The sequence below is a fragment of the Schistocerca serialis genome, chromosome 2 (assembly GCF_023864345.2).
Source record: "Schistocerca serialis cubense isolate TAMUIC-IGC-003099 chromosome 2, iqSchSeri2.2, whole genome shotgun sequence".
NCBI classification, from domain to species: domain Eukaryota; kingdom Metazoa; phylum Arthropoda; class Insecta; order Orthoptera; family Acrididae; genus Schistocerca; species Schistocerca serialis.
Genome location: NC_064639.1, coordinates 780,495,619 through 780,515,893, shown reverse-complemented (window position 1 = coordinate 780,515,893; position 20,275 = coordinate 780,495,619). Strand labels below are relative to the sequence as shown.

Genomic DNA, 20,275 nt, shown 5'->3' with positions numbered 1-20,275 from the left:
AGATAGTAAGTGTTCTCGAAAGAAAGGATACCGTTGATGACCGTGCAGCTTCTCTAGAATAAAGGATAATTAACTGAAACCCTCAGCTGCCGACAGGTGTTGTTGACATGCCTTGATGGGGACAGCTGAAAATGTGTGCCCTGACCGGGTGTCTAACCCGGGAGCTCCTTCTGACATGGCAGACGCTCTGTCCATCTGAGCCACCGAGGACAAAGTCGAACAGCGCGACTGCAGGGACTTATTCCTTGCACGCTTCCCGTGAGACCCACATTCCCGACTGTCCACAATCTACATACGTAAAGTTCCTAATAGATACTTTGCCGATCCACTCGTTACTCGCGCCCACTTAAGTTGACGATTCCCGTAAGGGTTCGGGCAACCTGTGCGCACTCGCACAGACGAAGGTCAATGGCCGGGTAGCCATTTTAACTATATATGAAGATAGTAACTGTTCTCGAAAGAACAGGTACCATTGATGACCGTGCAGCTTCTCTAGGATAAATGATATTTAATTGAAACCCTCAGCTGCCGACAGCTGTCCCCATCAAGGTATGTCAGCAACACCTGTCGGCAGCTTAGGGTTGCAGTTAATTATCATTTAAAAACAGATACGGTCAAACGTGGAAAACAACGTGACTTCAAAAAATGACGTCATTTAATCGATAGAAGGTTGCGGATGGAATAACGACACACACTGTTTATGCGTCATTAGATAAGGAACTTTATTCAGAACGATTATGTACACTGGACAACAGTGAGGGCGTGGCGACGTGTCACTGGAGACGTGAGGGCCACGGTCCCCCGCTACTTGCGGCAGTGGCACACGCCGTCCTCGCAGTGGCCGCCCTTGTAGCCCTTGTTCATGGCGATGCAGCGCGCGGCGCACGCTGAGTCTTCCACGCCGAACGCGCTCAGCAGGTCGCACGTGACTCGCACGTGCCGGTCGCCGTGCTCATCCTCTCCTCGCGCTGCAATTAACAGAATAAACAACCACTTTTTGATTCAATGGAAATTTAACGGACTTCGACATTCGTTGTGATACAGTCAGCCACTTCACTGGAGAAAGAAATGTTAAACTGGTCACATCGATGTCTCTTTTAATAATGCGCCGTAAACTGCTAAGCGACTCTCAAAGCATCAGACAAACAAGAAATTGACAGACATTATTTTTCCGTAACCAAACTTCACAGTTATTACATGTCATAGAGTAAGCACACCGGAGAAAAAATCTGTCATTCTGAAGGAACATACGCTAATACTGTGTAACACCACTTCTTCCTCATAGTGGCGCCAGTTCGACGAAAAATACCTTACAAATTCCTTCAGTAATGTCACATACATCTGAAACCGCTCACTTATGATTCGCTCCGGTAAAATTACCCATTTGTGAAGATGCTCACCGCTACATTTCACCTGCTATTCCCAATAGTCCTTGATATATTCTTTGGGATCAAGATAAGGTGATGTGGCGGGCCAGTCGAGGTTCCGTAGGCTGCCTGAGTGAAATTATAGGAATGTATGGATACAGCACCGTGATCGCCCCTATCTTACGTTACCTTGGAAGGCGGGAGCGTCCAAAGTATTGTTATCATGAAAACGAAACGGTAAGAAGTGAGCACTGGCTGTGATGAAAGCAACATCGTGGTTCCTGTTCACGGTAACCAGAATGAGCGGCCCAATTCATGGCACGAAAAACGCCCTAGGAACACAATATACCCCTCTTCGGCCGTGATTACCATCTACAAACACTGTGGGTCAATCGCCTCGTTCGATGCACTCGACGCCTTGCATCACTAGAAGAAGGGAAAAGTCGCAGCACATAGGTACGCATCACACAACTCCAGTCAGCTACTGTCCAGTTTCTTTGTAGTGCCAAATTTGACAGTTTCTACATCTGCATCTACATGAACCACCTTCAGACCATTTTTCTACCGTTCCAGCGTCGAATACAGTCCTAGAAAAACGAATAATTAAATCTTTCCGAGCTAACTATGCTTTCTGTTAGTTTATTACGATGGTCATTTCTTTCGGCAGCAAAATAATTTAGCATTCGGCGAGACATTTGGTGGCTGAAATTCTGTTAAAATATCTCGCTGCAATGAAAGACCTATTTACTTTAATGATTACCACCCGCTTTCGTATCCGTGACGGGCCGAAATGTAGTCTTTCGCACCTAGTTTTCAATCTGTCCCTCGAAAAGCAATAACGGAAATAAAAGAAAGGTTCAAGAGCGGGATTAAAATTCAGAGTGAAGCGATACCAATGATAAAACTGGCTGAAGACATTGCTATCTTCAGTGAAATTGAAGAATAATTGCAGGATATATTGAATGGAATGCACAATCTAATGAGTACAGAATATGGGTTGAGAGTAAATCGAAGAAAGTAATGAGAAGTAGCAAAAATGAGAACAGCGAGAAACTTAACAATAGAATTGGGGAATCACCAAGTAGTCGAAGTTGAGGAATTCTGCTACCTGTGCGGCACAATAACCTATGACGGACTGAGCAAGGAGGATACAAGAAGTAGACTAGCACTGCCGAAAATTGCGTTCCTGGCCAAGAGAAGTCTGTTAGTGTCAAACATAGATCTTAACTTCAGGAAGAAATTTCTGAGAATGTATGTTTGGAGCACAGCATTGTATGGTAACGAGACATGGACTGTGGGAAAACCAGAATAGAAGAGAGTCGGAGTCGTTGAGATGTTGTGATACAGAAGATTGTTGAAAATTAGGTGGACTAATAAGGTAAGGAATGAGGTCGTACTTCGCCGAATCGTCGATAAAACGAACACATGGAAAACACTGAAAAGAAGAAGGGACAGGATGACAGGATATTTGGTTCAAATGGCTCTGAGCACTATGGGACTTAACATCTGAGGTCATCAATCCCCTAGAACTTAGAACTAATTAAGCCGAACTAACCTAAGAACATCACACACATCCATGCCCGAGGCAGGATTCGAACCTGTGACCTTAGCGGTCGCGCGGTTCCGGACTGAAGCGCTTAGAACCGCTCGGCCACACCGGCCGGTCGACAGGATATTTGTTAGGGTATCAGAGAATAACTTCCATAGTATTAGAGGGAACTGTAGATGGTAAAAACTGGAGAGGAAGACAGAGACTGGAATACATCAAGCAAGTAATTCAGGTCGTAGGGTGCAGTTGGTATCAGAGATGAAAAGGTTGGCAGAGGAGAGGTATTCGTGGTGGGCAGCATCAAACCAATTAGAAGACTGATGAATAAAAAAAAATCCTTGACGTTCTCGCTCCTATTTAGGAGTAATACAAAACGAGCTGCCCTCCACTGAATTTATTCGATATTCTCAGTCAGTTCAATCTGGTAAGGGTCCCACATATTCATCGAGCAACATCCAAGATAGAATGAAAAGAAACACAACAAACGGAAACTTTATCTTCTGCAAGCTGGGATGGAACTAGTGAAATTCCAGGTAGAAGAAAGAAGTGCCAATGCCAGAGGGTTATCTAACCAAATTGTTCAATAAATGGAAACTATTGTACAAAAGAAAATTATAGAAGTGACAACAGAAGCACGTCAGCCTCCTGCAGGGAAAGGTCGGTGCCATATTTGTGTAAGAAAGCTAAAACAAAGAAGTAGAAGTACAATGATCTAAGTAAACCAAAACAGTATTTTGGACGGTGTCATTAACATGTGTGTAACACACATTCAGAAAAAAATTGTGAAGTGTGTCTCTTGCCTTGAAGTTGAGGACTCAGAGAAGTCTATTGTATATGAACATATCTGTATTTTGTATTGTAATATGTCAATTTTTTATTCACTCAAACCAATGTTTATAACAATTAACAACATTTATAAACTGATACCTTAGTTAAAATACATAAACCATTTTGAAAGTTATAATTTTTCGTCAGTAAACTTATTTAATACCTGTGGGCTCTCCGAACCACGTCCTTAGGCATCCAAGTTAGAAAAAAAGGCTTGGGCGTCCTAGGGTTAACTCACATTTTTCCACATTTAGAGCTAGCAGTCATTCATCACACTAACCAGAAATTTGACTAAGTCGTCTTGTATTTTCCTAGTCACTCAACTTCGACACCTTACCGTACATCACTGCAATATGAACAAACAACCGCATATTGCTGCCCACCCCGTCCACCAGATCATTTATATATACAGAGAACATCAACGGCCCTATCACACTTCCCTGGGGCACTCCCGACGATATCCTTGTCTCTGATGAACTCTCGCCGCCGAGGATAACGTACTTGGTTCTATTGTTTAAGAAGTCTTCGAGCCACTCACATACCTGTGAACTTGTTCCGTATGCTCGTACCTTCGTTAAAAGCCTGCAGTGAGGCACAGTGTCAAATGATTTTCGAAAATCTATAAATACGGTGCGTGGTGCTTTGCACAATATGGTGATATGCAAATCGTGTAAGTGCTGCATATATTATACATTATTTTAAAAATACAATCCTGCAACTTTTCAACAAAATAGCGCGGAATTTTCGATTTAAGTACTGCAACCACTTAACCTCACATATTTGTTTAGTCTGTATTTCATCGTTTTGAGGTTAGTTATGTTCACATAGGGCGCTTCTAACACTGTTTTCTACCGTAGGGCACCAACACACCAACAATATTTAACTACAGTGGAAGAATAAAAAACGGAAACTGGGGATCATGTAAAGCGCATCTTGTAAATCTTGTGAACAGCCGTCTGATGATGAACTTCTCAGTTCGACACATGTTACGGCACTATTTACTTAAATAAATAGCGGTATTAATAGTGACTGGTTGCTGTATTCTTCTTTGTAAGAATCAACCTACATTAATTGTACACAGCCACGGTCTCACCATGTCAGTTTTAGACAAAATAGCATATAAATATGGAATCTGTCTGCTGCCGTTCATCCATAGTTCCTAGTATATCATGTGAGAAAACGGCAAGCTGAGTTTCACACGAGCGATACTTTCCAAAACCATGCTGATTCGTGGACATAAGCTTCTCAGTCTCAAGAAAGTTTATTGTATTCCAATTGAGAATATGTTCAAGGATTCTGCAACAAACAGAAGTTCGGGATATTGGTCTGTAATTTTGCTGGCCCGTTCTTTTCGTCTCTTATATAGTGGAGTCACCTGCGCTTTTTTCAGTCGCTTGGGACTTTGCGCTGGCGAGAGACTCACGATAAATGCAAACTAGGTAAGGGGCCAGCGCCGTAGAGTACTCTGTGTAAAATAGAACTGGGATTCCATCCGGACTTCGTGATTTATTTGCTTGCAAATATTTCAGCTGCTTCTTTACGCCAGGGATGCTTATTACTATGTCGTCCATTTGGGATTTCTCCGGTTATAAAATGACGATATGTTTGCACGATTCTCCTACATGAACAAGTTCTTGAACGTGAAACTTAAAACTTCGGTTTTCGTTTTTCTATTTTCAACTGCCATACCAGACTGGTCAACAAGAGACTGAATGGAAGTCTTAGACCCGCTAAGCGATTTTACATGCGACTACAGTTTTCTCTGATTCTCTGCCAGATCTTTTGCTAAGTTGTGACGGCTGTTGTATGCTTCACGCATAGATCTTTTCATAGACGCACGAATCTCTGCTAACCTTCGGCTGTCGTCACTTGCGAGTTCCCGTTTGAACCGAGAGTGTTATAGCCTCTGCTTCCTCAGTACTCACCGAATTTCCTTATTAAACCATGGTGGGTCTTTTCCATCCTGTATCCAGTTACTAGGCACATAACTCTTCAGACCAAAACTCACAATCTGCTTAGACTGTGTCTATAATTCATTTATATCTATCTTACTGGATCTCAGTGATGCCAGTTCACTGTCTGACATGTTAATAACTGCTTATCTACTCTGTCTACCAGAAACGCTGTCCCAGCCTTCTTAACTGATTAATTAACTTTCGTAATCATAGTTGCCATAATGACATCATGATCGCTAATCCCTGTTTCTAGAATGACATTGTCGATAAGGTGCGACCTGTTCGTTGCTACGAGGTCTAAGATATTTCCACTGCGTGCTGGCTGCCGAGGTAACTGCTCAAGACAGTTTTCAGAAAAAATATTCAAAAGTATTTTGCATGAGTGTCTGTCTGTAACCCGCGCATTGAATCCATAGGTATCCCAATCTATACTCAGCAGGTTATAGTCGCCTCCGATTACTATTGCGTGACCTGGGTATTTACGCGCTATTCACCGTACATTCTTGTCGATATGAGACTGATTGCCTTTGACAAGGCGTGACATACGTGTCTGGTCCCTGCGAATCAGGTTGTCTTCACAACCACAGTTATGACGGCATGTTACATGGCGGCCATTCCTTACAGATATATTGAATAGTCCACATTCATGCAGTGGGAAACTTCAGTCATGGTGTGGTTCGAGGCACGTGCCAAAACTTGAGTGATTTTCTTCCGTTTTGTCACGTCTCCACGCCGAGTCACCTTACTGTACTGATTCCATACAACCGGTAGCACATACAAACCACTACACTTCCATGATCTAGACGTAGAAGGTCGCAATGCCACTTGTTACTAGTTATATGCCATCCGCAGTGATCCAAAGCTACTAGTGTGTTCCTTTAAGGACGCGGCTGACATTTTGTCTTGTGCGCCTGTAATGACTAGATCGCAAGAAAGACAACCGAACTAAATGGAGCTCGAGGCAAATCAACCAGATATTTATACTCAGTAGCTTCTATAAGAATGCCATGTAGCATTGTTACGACCAACAAAAATACTTAACTACGGCTAGTCAAAGACTTAATTAAAACATTTTACATTTCACGAAGGACACATTAACAATATAATGGAATACAATAATGAATGAATTATTGGAGTAAGTGAATGAAATTCCTGAATGCATAAAGAAGCACCTAATAATGACGGAATCACGATAGATACAACATAAACAAAGGAATATCTACTCGGCAGACAACCTGCACAGTTTCTTAGAAGATATCAACACTGTAACATTATTTACCGTCCACTCCCGTACACTAACTTCATTGAAAAGGAACTACGTGAAATGAAAAGACGAATGGACAATAAGACATGAAGAGAATGGTGAGTTGTACATATATGTACAACCAATTGTTGCAAATATTCCATAGAGCAATAATTTTTGATGCAGTAGGAACTTTATGTTAATGAGCAGCATGCAGATCATAGCTTGTTGGTTCATATAAATATACTGAGGGTAAGGAACACTACCATCTTTTGTTATGAATAAACCACGCACTGAAAAATTTGTTCACGATCTCAAAACATTGAAAATGTCCATCCATACCCATGGAAAGACCAATTCAGCTTAATTCAAGTCCCAGGGTGAACAGAGCTCTTTAGTTTTTCTCATGAGAAAGTGAAACACTCAACTAAGATAAAACTAATACATTATTATACTTTATAAAAGGCTATAACGTAATTAATAAAATTTTATGCACCTCAAAGACTATAACCATTGTAAAACAAATTTTACATACTTTAAGAAAATACAGCTAATTAGATGTTTGCGCATGTCGAAACACCCCCTAAATATGTGTCATTTTCAGTTTTCACACTACAGTTACTGCCGTCTGTGACAAAGTGGACCTTCTGCGTGCACAGACGTAAAACTGTCAGGAATTTATTCTCGACTATACGTTTTCTATCAGTCATCAAACGTGGCGTTTGCCCTCACTATAACTCTTTCCCTCTCCTATTAGCTGACCTGGTGGTTTGTGTGTTCCGCACCGTAAGAGCCATCTCGATGTATTTTAGCTGTGGCAGCTCTGGAACAACTTAATATCGGGTACAAGATTTAGGCAACAACGACGAGTTCGGCACTATCACAAATAGACGTCACTGGCTACCGGATGACGTGTCTCTCTGGTATAAATTATTCAGTTCCATAACGACTCAGTGTAGAATTTCACATGGACACGTTCACTGTCCGTCCGGGAGGCACAGTGTGTGTGAAGAGCAACTGCCGCAGTATCACACCAGTCGCTACATCATAACAGTCACAAAATCTCCGGAAAGAATGAAAATGTACGCCGGACGTGGTGTCGAACCCTTCCCGTCGGCAGCGATCAATTAACTGCACTAACCATGCACGACTAGCGATTCGCCTCACAGACTCCACCTACCACCACCTCCTTGCCATCTTACAAACTTCTCTATATCTTGCTGCAATTGCACTACTACGAGAAAGGATGCAAGTGAAAAACATTTCTGCGTAATATTATTTCTTCGAGTAGACCCAGTATGGCATTGAGCGCAGAAGAACTTCTGAAGACCTTGGAAGCAAGAAGAAAGGCTCTATCACATGAAATGTATGAAGAAAATCGGAGTAGAGCATTTTCTGCGAAAGGAAGGGGACCAGGTTCGAGTCCTGGTCTTGAAAACAGCTTTAAAGTTTCAAAGAAATTCATAACAGCATACCCTCCACTGCAGAATGAAATACACTTTTTTGATAATCATACAGTTTTATTCAAGCTTTACTATCGATATGCGTGCGACAACACGCACTACTAGATATGTCCCAAAACGCCCGCCATGAAAACGGGATTTTTCTGGGGCTCATACCTCGGAGACTATTAGTGAGGCAAAGGTGGGGTCAATAGTTAATAGTTTTGGATAGCCGTTGGGGTAGGAAACATTTATTTACCCAACAGAAGGATAGTCTTATTGTTATTATGCCATAGAACAGGGTCAAATTCCCTCCAGCTTAGGTAAATGGAGCAAATCGGTTGGTTCTTCTTGCGTTAGATGTGGTCTTGGGCGCTTCTTAAGGGGCCAATGAAGGCACCATGTAGTTCATGGGCGCTTCCTAAGAAAACACGAAAAACATGGTTTTTGACTACCAAAACCGATAAACGGATCCCAAGAAGTCTATGGGTAGCAAATGACTGAAATTTTTAGTATATTACTCCAAGTTTCCGATCTCGAAAAACTTTGAAAATTTTCTTGACATCTTCATCCTTTCTCGAAGTACAGAAGTTCAAAGTTACGTTACTTGCGCAAGTAAAATATGCAGGTAAAATCCGGTATGAGCCGAAAATGTACTTTATAAAGTGATGTAGAACGGGGAAATGCGCTGTAAAGTATCTTCGACATCGTCAGAAGGGTTCTCAGAACGCCATGTTGTTTTAATATTGAAGCACATGGAAAATTTTTGTACACCGGGTCTGAGATGTCACATTATATAGTTTTGCATTATTTCAGTTTCACACAACTTATCAAAATTTTAGTCACTCATAAATCTCTTTTCGTATAAACGCCATGCCTGCTGTGGCGGGCTAGAGGAAGGGAACAGCGAGAAAATGCTTCTGTCGAAGCACAAAAAGGCTCTGACTGAAAACTGGGGTACCAGCTGCCTTAAACTATCTTCCTCAGCACCATTAAAACATTTTCCAACCAGCTTTTTTATGCTGAGAGAGAAGAAGACAGTCGCAGTGGGAAAGAGACGAAAAAGTGACAGTTAGTAGGTATTGGTTGTGGTATGGAAAGAACGAAGGAGACAATGGCTGTTTGAGAGAAAGAGAGGGACACAGTGGGAGTGAAACATTGTGGACAGTGACAGAACAGTGCTAGGAAAAGACTGAAGGACACAGTGCCAGTAGGAGAGAAAAAAGTGAAGGACAAGCTGGAGGTGGGTGAAAGCCAGCAATAATTAAAGACAGAGTCTATGACAGTGTCAACGTGGAAGAGAGAGATAATGACAGTGAGAAGAGACAGCAGCAGTGGGAAGGAAGGAAAGAGATAGTAGCAGTAAGAGAGAGCAAGAGGCAGACAGTAGTAGTAGGACAGAATGAAGGAGCCTGTGGCTGTTAGACAGGGTACAGTGACAAATGGAGAGACACAGAGAGATAATGACAGTGATTTGTTCTGGATGAGTGAGTGACAATGGGAAGTGCAAGTGCAGTGATGGAATAGTGGGTGTGAGCGAGTTAGAATTAAGACAGCTTGTCGGAGTGAGAGGTGAGTTGGATGTTAAAAAGATCACGAATATGTTCGCATGCCAAGAACCTATTCACCTTTCTTGTGCTGAAATAGGAGCATTTTTCCACTGGGCTACCACACACGTGTTACTGAAGCAGCACTTACCTGGAGCAGCGGAAGTGAGGATTGCGAAGGTGACAAGAGCGAGAAGAACAGCGGCAACGCAGGTTCTCATTTCAGCAGAGAGAAGTTTAAGAGGAGTCAAAACAAGTAAACGGCAGCTGATGTTCCCAACAATTGTGGTGTCTGCAGTATCCCTCCGACGGCTGCTTCTTTATATACGGAGACTGAGAGGATTGCTCCGGCACTTCCAGCACTCCTGCTTCACCAAACTGGTTTCATCATTCGATGTGCCGTAAAACACAGTAGGGGATCTCCCGTGCCGCCAGAGTGACCTTGGAGCGCATCGGTGTGGCACGCTAGTGCAATTCTAAGTAGGTGCGCATGTGGATGCCAGCAAGCATTGGTTGCGTTACGCTTGTTCTCAGAAGCTGTAATAGTTATGACGTACAATATTAGTGGCCTTCACGAATAGAAATGCAGATCAAGGCAAATATGTATTGATAGAAAAGAATTGACAGAATGTTCTGTAGCCAGTATTCTTATTGTGCGTCCAGACAAATCTGAAAAGGTTTATACGTTCGAGAAAGACGTTTACGACAACTGTGTTATTCCGGAACAGTGCTGGACGTTTAAGAAAGTATTTGTTTCACGCATAGTAGTCACTCTGCACAAAACGATTTCAGGTTAGTAATCTCATCTGCTGTGCAGAACTTCAGTTAATTTACTAAAGAAGTATATGAGTGAAATCTACCATCAGAACCTAAAGCTACGTTAATGTCAGGCCATAACGGAATTCATATTCGCCATATTGTTGCCGTAGAACTTCAGTGAGCACACTGAATTTAACTACAGAGGTTCATTGCTGTCAAATTTTGTTTATCGGCTAAACCGGTTTCGACAGTTAGACCCTTCTCAGTGTGCTAACAGCTGCATCAGTTTGTAGTAGGTGTCCACATCTCTTCTAGTCCCTTAGTATAGTGATTGTCAAACTTTTGTGCTCAAGAGCTACTATTCTGAGAGGGCACCTTGGGCCGCATACACACCAATCTTATTATTATATCGCAACCTACATAACTCCACCTCACCCCCTCACCCCGCCCATGAACCACGGACCTTGCCGTTGGTGGGGAGGCTTGCGTGCCTCAGCGATACAGATAGTCGTACCGTAGGTGCAACCACAACGGAGGGGTATCTGTTGAGAGGCCAGACAAACGTGTGGCTCCTGAAGAGGGACAGCAGTCTTTTCAGTAGTTGCAGGCGTAACAGTCTGGAAGATTGACTTATCTGGCATTGTAACACTAACCAAAACGGCCTTGCTGTGCTGGTACTGCGAACGGCTGAAAGCAAGGGGAAACTACAGTCGTAATTTTTCCCCAGGGCATGGAGATTTACTGTGTGGTTAATTGATGAAGGCGTCCTCTTGAGTAAATCATTCTGGAGGTAAAATAGTCCCCCATTCGCATCTCAGGGCGGGGACTACTCAGGAGGATGTCGTTCTACGGAGTGGAGCGTGGAATGTCAGATCCCTTAATCGGTGACAGAAGGAACAAGACTTTTGGTAAAGTAAAAGAGGGTTATAAATACAAAGTCAAGCAGGGGTAATGCAGAAGTACGTCTAACAATGAATAAAGAAATAGGAGCGCGGGTAAGTTACTACCACAAGCATGGTGAACGCATTATTGTAGCCAAGATAGGCACGAAGCCCACGCCTACAACAGTACCACAAGTGATATGCCAACAAGTTCCACAGAGTGGAGCGGGGGATGTCAGATTCCTTAATCGGTGACAGAAGTAACAAGACTTTTGGTAAAGTAAAAGAGGGTTATAAATACAAAGTCAAACAGGGATAATGCAGAAGTATGTTTAACAATGAATAAAAAAATAGGAGCGCGGGTAAGTTACTACCACAATCATGGTGAACGCATTATTGTAGCCAAGATAGGCACGAAGCCCACGCCTACAACAGTACCACAAGTTTATATGCCAACTAGTTCCACAGATGATCAAGAGATAGAAGAAATGTACGATGAGATAAAAGAAATTATTCAGATAGTGAAAGGAGACAAAAATTTAATAGTCCAGGGGGACTGGAATTCGATAGTAGGAAAAGGAAGAGAAGGAAAAATAGTAGATGAATATAGAATGGGAGTAGGGAATAAAAGAGGAAGTCGCCTGGTAAATTACTCATAGCTAACACTTGGTTTAAGAATCATGAAAGAAGGTTGTATACATGGACGAGGCCTGGAGGCACGAGAAGGTTTCACATAGATTATGTAATGGTAAGGCAGAGGTTTTAAATTTTAAGACATTTCCGGGGGCAGATGTGAAGACTGACCACAATCGATTGGTTATAAATGTAGATTAAAACTGAAGAAACTGCAAAAAGATGGCAATTTAAGGAGATGGGACCTGGATTAACAGAAAGAACTAGTGATTGTAGAGAGTTTCAGAGAGAGCATTAGGGAACGATTAACAATAATGGGGGAAAGAAGTACAGTAGAAGAAGAATGAGTAGTAGCTTTGAGAGATGAAATAGTGAAGTCAGCCGAGGATCAAGTTGGTAAAAAGAGGAGGCCTAGTATAAGTCCTTGGGCAACAGATACGATACTGAATTTAATTCATGAAATTAGGAAATATAGAAATTCAGTAAATGAAGCAGGCAAAAAGGAATGTAAACGTCTCAAAAATGAGATCGACAGGAAGTGCAAAATGGCTAAGCGGGAATGGCTAGAGGACAATTGTAGGGCTGTAGAAGCACATCTCATTAGAGGTAAGACAGATAATGCCTATAGGACAATTAAAGAGACCTTTGGAGAAAAGAGAACCACTTGTAAGAATATCAAGAGCTCAGATGGAAAAGCAGTTCTAAACACAAAAGGGAAAGCAGAAGGGTGGATGGAGTATATAGAGGGTATATACAAGGGCGATGTACTTGAGGACAATATTATGGAAATGGCAGACGAAATAGATGAAGATGAAATGGAGGATATGATACTGCGTACAGAGTTTGACCGAGCACTGAAAGACGTAAGTCGAAACAAGGCCCCGGGAGTAGACGACATTCCATTTGAACTACGAACAGCCTTGAGAGGGGCAGCCATAACAAAATTCTACCATCTGGTGAGCAAGGTGTATGAGGCAGGCGAAATACCCTCAGACTTCAAGAAGAATATAATAATTCCAATGACAAAGAAAGCAGGTGTTGACAGGTGTGAAAATTACCGAACTATCAGTTTAATAAGTCACAGCTGCAAAATACTAACACGAATTCTTTACAGACGAATTTAAAAACTGCCAGAAGCCGACTTCGGGGAAGATCAGTTTGTATTCCGCAGAAATGTTGGAACACGTGAGGCAATACTGACCGTACGAGTTATCTTAGAAGATAGATTAAGGAAAGGCAAACCTACATTTCTAGCGTTTGTAGACATAGAGAAAGCTTTTGACAATGTTAACAGGAATACTCTTGTCAAATTCTGGGGTAAATACAGGGGTTAAATAAAGGGAGCGAAAATCTATTAACAATTTGTACAGAAACGATATGGCAATTATAAGAGTCGAGGGACACGAAAGGGAAGCAGTGGTTGAGAAGGAGGTGAGACAGGGTTGTAGCCCATATCCGATGTTATACAATATTGTATATTGAGCCAGCAGTAATGGAAAGAAAAGAAAAATTTGAAGTAGGAATTAAAATCCAAAGAGAAGAAATAAAAACTTTGAGGTTTGCAGATGACATCGAAATTCTGTCAGGGACAGCAAAGGACCTGGAAGAGCAGTTGAACGGAATGGACATTGTCTTGAATGGAGGATGTAAGATGAACATCAACAAAAGCAAAACGAGGGTAATGGAATGTAGTCGAATTAAATCGGCTGATGCTGAGGAAATTAGATTAGGAAATGAGACACTTAGAGTAGTAGATGAGTTTTGCTATTTGGGGAGTAAACTAACTGATGATGGTCGAAGTAGAGAGGATATAAAATGTAGACCGGAAATGGAAAGGAAAAGCGTTTCTGAAGAAGAGAAATTTGTTATCATAGAGTATAGATTTGAGCTCCAGGAAGTCCTTTCTGAAAGTATTAGTATGGAGCGTAGCCATGTATGGAAGTGAAACATGGACGACAAATAGTTTAGACTAGAAGAGAATAGTAGCTTTCGAAATGTGGTGCAACAGGAGAATGCTGAAGATTAGATGGGTAGGTCACGTAACTAATGAGGAGGTACTGAATACAATTGGGGAGAAGAGGAATTTTATGACACATCTTGACTAGAAGGGATCGGCTTGTAAGACACGTTCTGAGGCATCAAGGGATCACTAATTTTAGCAATGGACGGAAGCGTGGAGGCAAGAATTCGTAGAGGGAGACCGAGAGATAAATACACTAAGCAAATTCAGAAGGGCGTAGGTTGCAGTAGTTACTTGCAGATGAAGAAGCTTGCACAGGATAGAGTATCATGGAGATCTGCATCAAACCATTCTCTGGACTGAATACCACAACAACAAGAACCTACATAAATTAAAATGTTATGTGTCCCCAACACACTACCTATAATGAGGGTAAGACACACGGGGTGGGAACACCAAAAGCCCATTAGTAACTCCAACACGGTGCAGGAAAGCTGTTGGCATCCAACAGAGCTTCCAGTCGTCTCGGAATGGATAAATACAGATACTGTATGGTTTTCGAGCGACTGCTACAGGATACGTCCTGCAAAATAGTGGGAATTTCAGGTAGTGATGATGGAGGTGGATACCGATCAAGCATCCTTCTCTCCAAAGTAGGCCATAAAGGCTCGGTAACTTTGACATCTTATGACCGGCGGCCAGGGGAAATTCGTTAGTCCATCCTCGTGTTCACAAAAGCAGTCCTGGACGATGCGAGCTGTGTGGACAAGCCTCTGCTGGTTGTCCCTAGCGACAGCACTTTATGAAACTGAAAGAATGTGTCTGGGAGCTGAAATGTCTAAGGACTGTGCAATGATAACCACTACAAACCAATTTCACTTTGTTTGATATGCTTGAAGCACAGACTAAACAAACATTTCTACAATTTGCCTCTCCTGCTATCCCAAAGCCGCCAATAACATTTTTTTCTTGTTCTTCTCTTTGCAGTGGAACTGCCATTTATACTGTTTACATCTATTTTGTTAGTAGTCGGCCATGTACTATAAATTTTACATCCTTAAAGCAAAAATTGTCAACCAGAACTCCACCGAAAATATTTTGGAGTTTTTTCAGGGATATAAGCTGAGTATTTTGACGTGAGAGAATCGATATCTCCGGTGGTTCGTTGCCGAGTGATAATGTAACTGTGACTTATTCGGTTTGTTACTGCTGTTACCTTCGATTCTGTGAAAATACCTTTATCATATCTACAAAGAGGATAGTGTGAAATCATTCTAACGGAAAAAAGGTCCGGTTTTTGGTAGACGCATTCGTACAGTTCCAAAGTACTGTAATACGGATGCTGTCGCTGCAGGAAGAGATTAATTTGACGTCGTTGTGGCGATCTTCCATAGCATTCGCCTACCTCTACATCTGCATGATTACTCTGCAATTTACAGTTAAGTGTTTGGCACAGGATTCATACAATCTTTTTCATACTGTTACTCGGCCTTCCCGCTCTGGAATAGCACATAGAAAAATTAACACCTAAATATTTCAATGATAACTGTGATTTCTCTTGTTTTATTACGAAGGTCATATCTTCCTGTGTAGCAGGCAGTCAACAAAATATTAAAACAGTCGGGGGATGTTCTCATGATTGCCACTCAAATTCGATTGTCAGTATCCGTAAAATTATCTCCCCTATTTCCTGTAATACTAACAGAGCTGTTCATCTTTCAACTTTTTGAATGTCCTCCTTAAATCCTATCTGATAAGGATACCATACCGGGCAGCAATGCTCTATAAGAGAAAGGACAAGTGCAGTATCAGCAGTCTCTTTAGCAGATTTTTTCCTGCTTGTTCTGACAACAAAATACAATCCTTGGCTCACCTTCGCCACAACATTTTCTGTTCGATGGCTTCAGGTTAAATTGTTTATAACTGTAGCCATTACGAGTTTAGTTAAATCTACAACCTTTAAATCTGTTTTGTTGTATAACCGAAATTTAATGGAATTCATTTAGAATTCACGTGAAAGACCTAACACTTTTTATCATTTAGGGTAAACTGCCACTTTTCACACCAAGCAGACACCTTGTATAAATCACTTTGCAGTTCGTTTGGTCTTCATGTGACTTTATTGGAGGGTAAATGACAGCGTCATCTGCTATCAATCAAATCTAAGGGCTGCTTAGCTATCTCCTACACACACGAGGTGCATATCAATTAACCTTCCATTTGTAACGTGTCCACACAACTTTATCACTATTACCGTACAACTAACGCTGCCAGGAAAGCAAACTCGAGACAGAAGTCAGCAATGCTGAATGTAAACTTGAGGGCGAAGAGTTAAATGGGCATTACTGTTGTCAACAGCAAATAAAGCGACCAAAATGAACAAATTCGTTTTCAGAGATGAAACACAGTGCATACTGTCGACAATGGCGCTGTTGCAAAGATATTTTCAGTGCATTACAGATTAAAAAATCAATCAGTATAAGGACATACATTTACTCTGCAATGAGGCACCAGAAACAACGGTCCCTTATAAGAAAACATTCACGAAATACCCCCGAACAATATTTTGGTCGGTGGAATTCAGGTTCAACCTTTACATGTCCAGGGAATGAAAGTGGAGGACTATACAACACGAGCACTTCCTTTACTGGAAGGATCGAATCTACCCATACGCTTCTTTGCTACAGCGCAGCGGCATCGCTGACGGGTCTGTCCATCGTTCTACGAGGGAGAGATTGGCGCCTGAAGATCTTTCGGCGCGAAAGAGTGAGTGAGTCGAGCCTGAGCAAGCCTGCGGGGTAGGTTCCAGGAGGTCTTGTTCCGTACAGCCCAAGGAAAGTTGAAGTATTTTGTGGAAATAAAGTCGCCTCAGAGTTAAAACGCGAGTAGAACGCGTATGTCGTTGAGCAATGTGAGATTTGGAAGCTCTGATGTGAATTTCGTATCGAGGGAACTGTTACGCAATGAAAAGGCGATAGTACAGTAATGAGCCAGGAATGGTGAAGTCATACAGGCTCGTGATAAATGAGTCACTGCGTGTGTTGCGCCAGTGCAATCAGAATTAGTAGGGATGTGTCATATGAATTTAAAATTAAATAAAATTAACAGTACTGTACAAAAGTGTTCAAATATTAAGACCTCCTTTTATTAATAGAATAATCTGAATCAGAATCATAGGATAGCAGGGGAGAACAGGTAGGGAATGCGTCATAGGTCCATCTGAACTTTATCGGAGATGTACTTTGGGAGAAACAAGCTGCTTATTAATGTCCGATGCCTAATTTTCCTAACTAGCCCGTCTGCAGCTTGTATTAATTAACTATATTCGCTAATAATAGCATTAAAATAGTAGAGGACCTTACATAGGAAGGGAAGATTAGCGTTTAACGTGGGGGCGTACATAGTCTGTACAATACTATTTAAAGCACTGCATACTCCAAATATAATTTCCGGTGTCGGCGCAGTTCACCAAGTTCACTCGAGAATGTGTTGTGAGTTCTAACAACACTCGTATTTAGCTCTGTGAAATTTAACAAAAAAAAAAAAAATGGCTCTGAGCACATCTCAGGTCATCAGTCCCCTAGAACTTAGAACTACTTAAACCTAACTAACCTAAGGACATCACACACATCCATGCCCGAGGCAGGATTCGAACCTGCGAGCGCAGCAGTCTCGCGGTTCCGGACTGAAGCGCCTAGAAGCGCACGGCCACCACGGCCGACTACAATTTAACATGCAGAACTGGTTAGAAGTAACCAAAACATGTATCTTCTGGGATAATTTGCAATCAGAACATCGGGCCTTATCTAGTCCGAAACCGACTATCAGCGCCGATCTACCTCATTTTTCTCGGAGATGTTTTTCCTATTGGACGGGATGAGGTCCTACTAAAGGTTCGTCGGATGATGTGCCTAAAAGCGACAAAACTCCAGTTCATTTTGCTGCAGATATGTAGCACTACCTAGCAGCAGCACGGTCACCCTGGCCACAAGTTCTTACATTTAATTTTCGGAAGACTACAACATATGCTCCTGCTACGCTGCCCTTATTTCAGCAAGTGCTTCAGTCTCTAAGCCACAGGTATACTTGTTGCAATCGTTTACACCCCAAAAATATCAGGCAGCACATTTCGTGACATTATATGCTCATCCCTCTGATCCTAATCTTGAAGCTCCGAAAGTTCCTCACCGATTGCTCTCAAATTTTGACACAACGTTGCATTTGAATACGCGCGTGGTTTTATATACCTAATGGAGTGTCATGTAGTGCATAAATATGTATACATATATAATATATAAAGGAGATACATTGTTAGCAAACATCTAATGTTAGTTTGTTCAATATATATACGATATTTTGCACTCAGATTTTGAACAAACTAACATAAGATGTTTGCTAACAATGTGTCCGATTGATCAGGCCGTGGTCGTCTACGCTATGAAACTGATTCTCCTCTCCCTATCGACTGGTCACGGCAAACTTCCGATATATAAAACATTCTGTTATAAAGATCACATTGCTACTCTCTTTATACAAGGCGATAAGTTCCAATCGCAGTTTGTGAATATTTTCAGCTTTCATGATAACAGACCAAAAGGAACATACATGAAAGATCAGTGGATTAAAATACTACTTCCTAGAATAAAATATTCACAGTACACGTAGCCGTTACCACACTAATTCGGCAGTTCATTAAACCACAATTTACCTTAATACTGTACAATCTACGCGGATTAGCACGGGACTATACATCCGTATGGTCCACTTAGTGGAACACGCTAGTAGAGCCCTTGTATTTAGAGCAGCAGAGGAGAACGACTGGCTAGATAGTAACAGAAAGAAACATAACATTAAAAATTGCGTGAAGTACTTTTGGGTGAATTAAATAATGTTTTCAAAGCTTATTTTCGGATTTATCTGCAACCAGTTTTGACCAACGTCGAAGAGATGTGGATTTCTAATGCCAAAGTCGTACAAAATTGATGGTTTTTCCGCAACAATGAAGATACTGAAACTTATTTGCACATTAAAAGTATGTGCCGGACTAGGACTCGAATTCGAAGTCGTGCTTAGGATGGCTCATTCGATAAAACAGTTATCAGTGCATAAAGAGACAGGAGTTAAAGATAATATTATGACCGAAATGAAAATTATTTGTAGGTAGCCAGGACTCCTAGTCAGATGAACGAAAAGTAGAGAGACGTTAGAGGTTTTTCATAGAATGTAAGAGTTAAGAAAAGCCTGAGACAATAACGAAAAGGAAGATGCGCAGAAAACAAAATTAGAAAACGTCCAGGAGTAAAACGCGCATACATGGCTTAAAAGCATATTACGTGAATAAGTCTGGGAGATGCATCCATGCAGAAGTGGGTGATGATCTGCTAATTATCATAATCAGCAGCATATTGAATTATTTCCGGGGGATGACAAACCTGTTCGTGTAAGTACTGCTCGTGCGCGGTAGCGTAACGGCAGAGACGCGCACAGGCTGCAGTGTCGTTGCCCACTAGTTTGAAGGCCACGGCATCAGGTGTCAGCGCTGTGACGTAAGCGGTGGAGTTACGGGTAACGCTCGCAAGACACTTCAGGCTCCGAGCACCTGCCGCCAGGTGCTGCCCCGCGGGACGAGGTCACCGCGTCAAATTCCACTAGTACCACCGCGAGATACTCCATCCAGGTGAAGCAAGAGACGGCGTTTGTTACCGGCGACTGTAAACCTATTTGCCGAACCGTCATCAAGATCAAGGGCACACATTCTTCTTGCCTTCACTGCAGATCTTTCCTACACAGCTCCAGATGCGGTCCGCACTAGTTTTCTAGGAAAACTAGTTTGCAGCATTTTCAGAGTCCCAGTAACCTCTTGACTACCTGCCCACATTTACCAACGCAGAAACAATGTAAAACCTTTCTGATCTCAAGGCAAAGTACTCCGCTGCGCCAAAAATACCTCAATACAGGGACAAACTAACCAACGAACGAGAAAACCTGACCACTGTCCCCTAACAAATCCAATCCGTTTTAAAACAATATCATAAACTGCAATCCACATCCCTATACAGGGTGAGTCGCGCAAGACGTAACACCCCCTTTATTCCGGGGGCGATTGCACGT

The 20,275-nt window shown here is 42.0% G+C and overlaps 1 protein-coding gene across 1 annotated transcript; it reads right to left on the bottom strand.

Annotated features, from left to right (window-relative positions):
• Positions 1 to 697: 697 nt before the first annotated feature.
• Positions 698 to 10,243, bottom strand: LOC126455706 (defensin-like). Its single transcript, XM_050091474.1, has 2 exons — positions 10,083 to 10,243; positions 698 to 968 (listed from the first exon to the last, which is right to left on the bottom strand). The coding sequence occupies exons 1-2, from the start codon at positions 10,150 to 10,152 to the stop codon at positions 805 to 807; spliced, it is 234 nt and encodes a 77-aa protein (XP_049947431.1). The 5' UTR covers positions 10,153 to 10,243; the 3' UTR covers positions 698 to 804.
• Between the last annotated feature and the right edge of the window lie 10,032 nt (positions 10,244 to 20,275).

Coding starts and splice junctions, on each gene's coding strand:
- LOC126455706 (XM_050091474.1), bottom strand. CDS start 10,152: ATGAGAACCTGCGTTGCCGCTGTTCTTCTCGCTCTTGTCACCTTCGCA. Junction 969..10,082: donor CCTCACTTCCGCTGCTCCAG/GTAAGTGCTGCT, acceptor TGTTAATTGCAG/CGCGAGGAGAGGATGAGCAC.